Below are 10,000 nucleotides of genomic sequence, written 5' to 3' on the forward strand. Positions count from 1 at the left end.
AAATATACCTTCTCCCTAACAAACAGGGTTGCATGCTACCTTGTTTGTCAAAATATACCTTCTACAAAACAAACAGAGACTCATGCTACCTTATTAGCCAAAACATACCTTCTACCCAACAAACAGGTACCCGTGCTACCTTATATGTCAAAATATTCCTTCTACCTAACAAAGAGGATATCATGCTACCTTAATTGTCAAAATATACCCTCTACCTAACAAATAGGTACTGATGCTACCTCATTTGTCAAAATATTCCTTCTGCCTGACAAACAGGGACGCATGCTACCTCATTTGTCAAAATATTCCTTCTACCTAACAAACAGGGACGCATGCTACCTCATTTGTCAAAATATACCTTATTTGTCAAATGCATTCACTTCACATTACGGAGGGGAAGAGCAGACCAGTCCGGGGGCTTAAAGAGATAATAAATGACAAAGAGGGATTAACAGGAGCCACCCTAATCCCTTGGCGATCCCAATGAGAGTTCCCTAATTACGGAACTTTTTTTTTCTTTCTCCTGACCCAGTTTAAGCATCAGCCTTTGTCCGAGTGCAAATAATTTTGTCTGGACAATTCCCTTTTCAGGGTGACACAGTCCACGATGTTTGCTTTGTATTCTTTTGCCGATTATCGTTTTGCATAATATTATTCGTAACGAATTCGCAGCGAAATTGTTTATATGCTACGTTAGAATTCACGTCTTCTCGATGAGACACCGAGTGTTAGCAGCAAATGAATATCTTCTGATTCATTTAATGCCGTAATTGATTCATTAAACTAGATGACGTCTATATGTCACGTCATCGTTTCAGTTGTTACTACCGAAAATTACCAAAACATTCCGCTTTCCCATTTGTGGTTTCCTCTCTTCCTCTCTTTCTTGATTTCTTTGAACGATCTGCCAAAGGGAAGTCAGTGTGTCGGATCACAAGTATGTTTAGTATGTCGTGCTCCAATAAAGGCTGGATCCGCATGATTCCCTGCTGTACTCATAAAAGAAGTTATCTAGCAGAAGGCGAAGAATTCCGCCCCTGATCTTTGTTGAGGCCTTCTGTATGTTAAAGGAAAGAGTCAAAACTTTTTCTAAGTGAAAAATTATAAGCGAAAAGGCCAGTTCTTTGAACAGATGATAGCAACCATCGGAGAATCGTCATTAATCTTCAGAGGAGTTCAAAACCTCGTTCGATTGCTTAACAAATTCTGGAAGATGTCTTATTAGTCTTATCATTCTGAAGTTTGTATGTATAGTATAGTGTAAACTGTGTATATATATATATATATATATATATATAATATATATATATATTATATATATATATATATATATATTTGTATATATATATATACATACATATTATATATATATATATATTTATATATATATATGTCATTTATACCAATTTTAATATTAACAGATGCTATAACTCAATTTACCTCGAAAAATTATTCGGAATTTAGAGTACTAATTTAGTTCATTTGGGAGAATAAAGTGTACGTGTATTTGAATATTCCTGAAGTTAAAGATTTTTTCTTTTGTTTTCCGGTATTTATAACAAAATTAGGCATTTTTCAAGTTATATATCTTACACCATCGTACTCGAACTCGATTTTCTTGTAATGAAGTGGACGAGGAATTTCACAAGCAATATGGAACAAATCTATTACTTTATTTCCAGAATGAACTATAAAATCCTTTAATTTATAAGAACATTAAAGAGATAATCCTTAAATATTCTTATACGATAGAAAATTCGTCTTGCAAGGTCGAAGATGATCATATTCTTTCTTCGAGTCCACAATCTAAAGACTGAGAAAAATTTCAGTCTTTAATATTTCTTTTATATCTTACAGCTACAAATAATTCCACGGTTCCAAGCCTCAACGAAGCTGTACTGAAAACTTGGGATTCAGTTTAAGTAATATATTTAAAAATGTATGATCGCCTTGCAAAAAATAAAGATAAAAATGTAGGTAGTAGGTACGGCAGTCCATTAAGTCGAAGTCCGTTAAGTTACTGTTGCATCTGCCATCTCTGAATAAAAAAAAAATGACCAGGAAATTATTTGAATACTCACCTGTTGCCATAAACGTAATGGATATATTTGCTTCTTATTTTGAAATGTTCATCACAATCAGGAAATAGTATAAGAAAAAGAAATTCTTTTTTTTCCGGTACTCACCTATCGTGATGATCTCTGGCAGAAGATGAACTGGCTGAGTGTTGACCAGGAAGGTGACGAAACCGCAGAGTATGCAAGCCGTTGAGGACATGATGACTTTCCAGTGTTTTGGTGTTCCGTTCTTTACAGCTTTTTTTTTTAGTTGGGGGCGTCTATTCTTCGTAAAAGGACGAGATTCTAATGAAAAGCAAATTTCAAATCCATTTTTTCAATCTTACGATTTACAGTATATGGAACAACAACAGATAATTATTTGAAAAATTAAACAAAACAGCGAAGAATAGATTCAGTATGATAACACTTTCGAATTTCTTTTTATTTCAAGTTACAAGTTCAACGATAACCAAAGATTTCCTCGTGAATTTCTTTTCTATTTCTTTCACAAATATGTCCAGTTTATTCTCGTCGATCCCAAGTTTTCAAAATTATCTCGAACACGAGTCTACAAAAGTCACTAAATCAGAATAGAGATTCCGTTATATTATCTGTCATCATCGTTTATTCACAAGTAACATTTTCACAGAAAGATGTCGATCCTTGGTTGAATTAACACTGTTTTAGAAAACATGGACAACGTTGTGACGCTTATCTAAGTCTTATCTGAAAAGATGAAATAAGCTTAGTTTCATATTTATACAAAACTCCTTCAAATGGGAAACATTTATTTCAATAGATAAACAATTTTTGTCGCCATTCCAACTCTCGAGGTCGTGTTTTAATAATCTAAAGGTAACCTCCTCCTCCTCCTCCTCCTCCTCCTCCTCCTCCTCCTCCTCGCAATACGATGACGACAGAAAATCCATCATTTTTCCTATGATATTAACATGAATATTGACTCAATTTCCAAGTACATAATCTTTTTGGAATCTTTGAAGTGTTCTAAATCACCATTAGTACTGCTATTGGTGTTAAATAAATAAATAAAATAAAATAAAATAAATAAAATAATTTAATAAATAAAATAAATAAATAAAAATAAATAAATGAATATAAATAAATAAATAAAAATAAATAAATAAAAATAAATAATCATTCAAACTTACTCTCACAATCTTTCATTATTCAAGTCCTTCACTTTCCCGTGAGCATTTTATATCAACTCCTACTCCTTTTTCGTTTTCTGTAAAAGAAAACTATTGAGATGGCTCTGTCCCTCCGTCCTCACTTTTTCTGTCCGTCCTCAGATCTTGAAGACTGTCGAGGCTAGAGGGTTGTGAATTGGTATGCTGATCATCCACCCTCCACTCATCAAACATGCCAAATTGCAGCCCTTTAGCCTCAGTGGTTTTTATTATGCTTAAAGTTAAAGTTAAATAGGACAGGCCACCACCGGGCCGTGGTTAAAGTTTCATGGGCCACGGCTCACACAGCGTTATACCGAGACCTCCGAGAGTTAGATCTATTTCAGTAGCCTTGATTATATTCTGTACGGAAAACTCGTCTGCGCCGAAGGAACTTCGGGGTATTTTTTCCTCGTGTTCCTCAACTACCAATCATGATATTTCAAACCTACAAAGTTTTTATTTTACCAATTATGTTTGTTTCTTTCAACATTTCTTCTCATCCATCTTAGTATTCCGGAAGTCCCTTTCCTTCATTTTCACTCTGATGTCTTTCTTCTGTCTCCTGAAATACTTACCTATTTTCTTCTCTGTCACTAAACTTCCAAATCCCATTACTTCGCCCGGCGCTCTTGTTATTTGTCCTCGCCAGATATGTATGATCACGTGATTTATCAAAGCGTTCCTTCTAGCAGTTGAGAAGAAAATCTATTCGTAAAACATGCGAATTCCGTGTGATTACATACTGACACACAGAGATACATATATATATATATATATATATATATATATATATATATATATATATATATATATATATATATATATATATATATATATGTGTGTATATATATGTATATATATATATAGATAGATAGAGATAGATAGAATTATAGATAGATATATGTATGTATATATATATATATATATATATATATATATATGTATATATATATATATAGATATGTGTGTGTGTGTGTGTGTAAACATATTCCACATCAGACTCCTCTTAAACCTACAAACGTGGCTCATGAGCGACACGTTGAATTCTCACCCTTGCTGCAGATCCTACCTAGCCTCTCACTTCTGTCTTGCACGTTTTTTCCGCTCTTTAATCATTCTTCTAGTTTCCTATTTAATTCTAATACAGCGTCAATAACCAAGGTGTTGTGATGTGACGCCAGTTTTAGCAATCGTAAATTAATCAGTCAATCAATCCGGGATACTGAAATGCATCCTTTGCACGCACACACACGCAGGCGCGATCCTGTATCTAAATGTATGTTCGATGGTATATGATTGTTCCCCCACTAAAAAGGTCTCATTTGTCATGAATGATTCATATTATGTTCTACAGACTCTCATCACCTTTTCATTAACCTAACCACTATAGATGACACTCATCTTTTTTTTTAAATCTATAATTTCCTTCATCCGCATTCACTTCCACAAGCTTGCAAAGGATACTTGCCTACTATTGAGGTATATCAACGAGAGACGACACATTGCTAATACAGATTATACCTTCGCTGAAAGACAACATCCGACTTATCTGTATGCAAAGTTTGAAGTTAATATCTATGCAAAGTGTCCAATATTCTCTTCTGTTTATTTGCATACATCACGCGTTGAAGCCTATCAATTCTTTTAGTTACTTTGATGAGCGATGCTAATGTGCTGTGCGATATCGTTGTACGAAAAAAATAAGAGAGAAATCTAATGGGATACAACAGGCCCTTCCTCATCAAATGTTTTCAAAGAGTGTAATGTAGTTATAATCGCTCACGGAGGGTTCTCAGAACTGGTAGCAAAAGTCTTCACGTTTATTCGAGGTTCGTTAATACGGAGGCTGATTGCATTTATAGTTTCGATATAGTTTTCTCCTGTTTACTGTTGGTAAACTAAAGGAGAGACTTAGTCTGACTGTCTCCTGCAGGGGGGCGAACTTAGTCTGTCTGTTTCCCCTCTATTTCTTTGATTCTATTTCATTCTCTGTAATGGAATTCTTTTTGAATGCCTACCCACATACCATCGATTTTAATAATGGTAATTCGGTATCAGTATTCAAACACATACATAAGTCTCTGTATATGTGGATTTATTTGAATGCGACGATTCACATTAACATTATCATTACAATTCACAATCATTTTTTAAGAGCAAAGGCCAGTGGGGCTGCCAACCCAGAGTCAGCTTATAGCCTATACTCAGTTTTTTTTCCATCTGTCCATCCGCCTGTGGTGTTTTAGTATGGTAACACTGCGTCCCGGGCTTTGGGTAGTTACATTCAGCTTACATTCAACAGTTATGATAATATCCTATTTCGAATATTAACAGTGTAATTCGCTTACAGTAAATTATCAAAACACTTTTCAGTTGCAAATGTACACCCAGATATCCTTTTATTTGCCTAAAACTTACACATAGCGTAACTATCTAAAGCCCGGGACGCAGTGTTACCATACAAAACACCACAGGCGGATGGACAGATGGAAAAAAACAGAGTATAGGCACGAAAAACTAGAGAAGGAAGAAATAGGAGGAAGGGCGGGGCTGAATCAAGAAGGACGCTAAAGACCTGCTTCTTCATGGAGGAAATGTTACAGGAATCAGGAAAAACAACATCGGGAAGAGAATTCCGAAGCTTGTCGGTAGAATGCAAGGAACAGCTATCGATTTTCACAGAGTAGATGTGGGAAAAGGTGGCTTGAGGGGTGTTCCAGGCTTCCTTGAAATATAACCTACGTATAGTTAATGGGGGGGATTCCATCCTACTGCTGAGAGGAAGGGGATCGAAACATTTGACGAGAGTGGGATTGTTGTTAATCAGACAAACAGACATACTGAGGGTTATGACACATATAATTGTTACATAAAACGTAAGGAAATGAGACAGTATAATTAATTTTTTTGTGACAGATTAAGTCATTTGAACAACTTAATCTCTCATATAAGATTATACCTATCCTGAAAACCTAAAATATTTGTGTGAGGGAGAAGTTGTGTTATATTCTCTATAGAAATAATTGAAGAAATGAATGGAAAAGGAAACAAGAAATTGGAAGAAAGTGTCTTTGAAGCCTTAAATTGGACTAGGTTGCCGGGCCTCCATCCATCCAAATGAGCTCACAAAAAAGCTACGAGGCGAAGGTCGTACGTACAATTTGAGACAAGTGTGATCGACAGAAAACTAGAAAGTCATTGAAGATGAACTATAGAGGGCTGATTCACCAAAGATTGTATGACTAGGAAAATACGCAGGCTAGAAAAAGCAACCGATGAAAAGGACGAAAAAAGTGGGTGAAAGTACAGCATCCCGGAGGATACCTTCGGAGAAGGGAGCAGATGGTGAACTTCAGTGAGATACGTAGGAAGTTTAACTAGTGCGGAAGCCATATTACTTATCGGAAAGAAGAGATTTTGTACTCAAAATATCCAAGAAAAGAAGAGCTGTATAATACTTTGAAAAATTAAGTGATACTAGGAGTTGGGGCACCTGTAGACTAAATAGATGAGAGAGTGTCTCCAGTGGGAAGATTTAGTGTTGCCTTTTTACAAGTCATACGAGATAGTTTTCTCCTTAATACTCCTTGAGGAAGCAGTCGGAAATTTTTTTAGTCTTGTGATATGATTTGCATTTTCCAGTAACGTAGCTTGCGTTATGTTGCGCTTCCTATGTCGATTTCCAATCTATTATTTCAGTACGTGTGTTCTTTTGGACCGCGCGTGCTCCGGCCCTTTGTTGCGTAGATTGGATTAAATTGAGTCAACAGTATGTTTGTTTTTTTAACGTAAATGTGTGCAGCTTCGGCAGATTCTGAAGTCTATTTTTGTAATAAAATTGCAAACTTTCTGATTGCTTGAATGCCTGCCTCCCACCTGTAACGTCTGGTTCTGATTCTTGTTCGTACCATCGGGCAAAGAATCTCAAAATGTAGCCCTGATGCCTCGGAAATCTGCAATGATCTCAGGACACTAAGGACCTCATGAGCAGAAAATATTTTGGAAGAGGCAAAATTAGACAAGTTCAGAGATGGAAAATGAATTTCAATGAGATCGCCAAGAAAGAAGTTCTCTGAACAGGGGAAGAAGGAGAATGTGGCCTCTTTGCTAGAATACTAAGTTTTAGTATTGCGGTTATAAACAAATATATGAATTCATAAATTCAAAAATACACATACCATACACATACATATATACTTGAATTGAATATAATTACATATAAATCTGTATACATTCTTTTATATATATATATATATATATATATATATATATATATATATATAATGCATATATCATAACATTTATATATCTATATAATATACATTTGTAATTATATTTAATTGATTTATGTATTATGTTATGTGTATTTTTATTTTATTTACGTACCTGTTTATAGACAATTTAGCATTTGCACACGCACACACACACGCACACACACACGCACACACACATACTATATATATATATATATATATATATATATATATATATATATATATATATATATATATATATATATATATATATATATATATATATGTATATATGTACATATATATATATATATATATATATATATATATATATATATATATATATATATATAAGCAACAGATGTCCTTTATTATCCAATTCGCTCTACCTCAGAATTAGTGTATTTTCATATATGTTAACCGAAGGGAAATTTTTTCAATTGATAATTACATCGTCCTCTCGTGGATTCGAACCAGCGGACAGAGGAGAAATGAGGACTTCAGTGACATTACTGACTCGGTAATGTTACTGAAGCCATGTTTTCTCCCTGTGCACTGGTTCGAATCCACGAGAGGACGAAATTATTATTAGTTAAAAAATTCCCCTTCGGTTAACATATATGAAAATATATTAATTCTGAAGTAGAGGCGAATTGATATCAAAGGACATTTGTAGCTTAATGCATGTATGTGAATCACGGTGATGTGAAAAAATTCATATAAATAATACATGTATATATATATATATATATATATATATATATATATAATATATATATATATATATATTCATATGCGCAGTATATAGGGATCGAAAGAAATTAAAAACACCACTGACTGACCCTTGAAGACTTCGGGAGAATTCCACGAGAAAGAAATTCCGAAATGTCTAGAAGAATTCTGCCAAGGAATACCACAATACCTCCACTATTCTTCGGTGTCTCGTCAAATAATACGTCAACATTTTCAAGGGTACGTTCGGTTTTTTTTTTTTTCTTTCTTTTTAGAACCGAAGGATTTGGATGGATGTGACGCTCGGTTAAAAGGAATTGTATAAGAAAAAATTTATTAGAAAAGTAGGAAAATAGTGGATTTTGGAAAATCATGGAAGAATTAACTATTCATAAATTTAAGCAGTAATCTGTTCAGTGACATTTGCGGCACTGCTATCTTTTATCTAAAGCGCAGGACGGTCAATCATGAATTCATTTTGGGTGCCACATAAACTAAGTGGAAAACATACAAAATGTTGCAGAGAATCAAGAAAAATGCATCTTTACTATAAAAACATTTAGCAGAAATCAAGTCAGAGCTGAATCTGGGAATACATATTCTCTCTCTCTCTCTCTCTCTCTCTCTCTCTCTCTCTCTCTCTCGTATGAATGCTTTTCAAATAAGAAAAGGTCTTCAAATCAACATCAAGCACCGTATCCTTTGAGCATATTTGAAAAATTAAAATTAGTGCAATTCCGTGAGACAGATGTTTCATCTTGCTTATCTTGCTTATACATTTTTTATGAGTTTTTCTGACATTTTTAATCAAAGCAACAAAACCTGCGACGTTTCCACTTCTCAGTGAGTGAGCTCGTTACAGTTACAAAATGTCGCAGTCACAGTTCCAAACCCGATTTAGGGAAATTCCGTCGATAGAGAGCAAATGAACAGTAAATACTGGTATATTGGACCAAGATTGAACTCTGCCATTTTTCCAGCGCGGGTTAGTGGCCCGAATACTGTACGAGTAATTAGAAAGCAGTGTGACTCTACGCTTGGTGCTCGCTATTACGCGCCTGTGCTTCCATTCCCCTACATAAACGCTTGTTCGGTTTCGTTTTGCTTTTCTCTGAGCAGCGTCAAGCTTGAAACCGATTCTATCTGACGAAACGGCTGTCAGTTTTTTACTTCCACACTGTTATTTTTTTTTCTCGTCCAGGTTATTTGTTTGTCTTTGTCTCTCATGTTTGGTTGTTCATTAGATAGTCTTCATGTCATTGCTTATTTGTCATTCTATCTAACTTCACTTTATGAATTTGGTTGTTCGTCTTCTTACCGTCTTTCTTGTGACAGTTCGATTATCCAACTTTCTGCTTCGTTATTGTTTGAGCAGAATTGCTTAATGACAGGTTATATTTGACGACGTTCCCAAATAAAACACTTTAGTGAGATGTAAACGCTCAAGAAGAGATGGGAGAGGTGATAATCAAAATAGGGGATAAAGTCGTCTAGTGAAAAGATTTATGAAGGTTTATTATATCATATCATCGAAGCTTATAAGTGTGGATACCTTATTGATAGGTGAAAGGATAGCAAAATGGGGGCTAAAACTAGTCTGTTAAAGAATAAACTGCAGAGCCTTGCGACTTACTGAGATGGCTTAGACGTGTAGAAAGAATGGACAAAGGGGAAACTATTGGAAAAGCCGTCTGTAGTTTATACTGTGGACCAAGAAGGAAGATGAAGAAAATTAACTTCATGTCTGACTCAGTATTAAAAATGA

At 34.7% G+C, this 10,000-nt stretch overlaps 1 protein-coding gene across 2 annotated transcripts in view; it reads right to left on the bottom strand.

Annotated features, from left to right (window-relative positions):
• The window catches only part of LOC135226732 (glutamate receptor ionotropic, kainate 2-like), a 281,279-nt gene that overhangs the window by 266,364 nt on the left and 4,915 nt on the right, over nt 1-10,000 (bottom strand). For both annotated transcript variants that reach the window (XM_064266449.1, XM_064266443.1), the window contains exon 2: nt 2,187-2,786. In XM_064266449.1, the coding sequence (XP_064122519.1) occupies nt 2,187-2,277 (91 nt within the window). In that variant the 5' untranslated portion in view covers nt 2,278-2,786. The remainder of the gene's footprint in view (nt 1-2,186; nt 2,787-10,000) is intronic.

This window comes from Macrobrachium nipponense, chromosome 20, assembly GCF_015104395.2.
Source record: "Macrobrachium nipponense isolate FS-2020 chromosome 20, ASM1510439v2, whole genome shotgun sequence".
Classification (NCBI taxonomy): Eukaryota; Metazoa; Arthropoda; class Malacostraca; order Decapoda; family Palaemonidae; genus Macrobrachium; species Macrobrachium nipponense.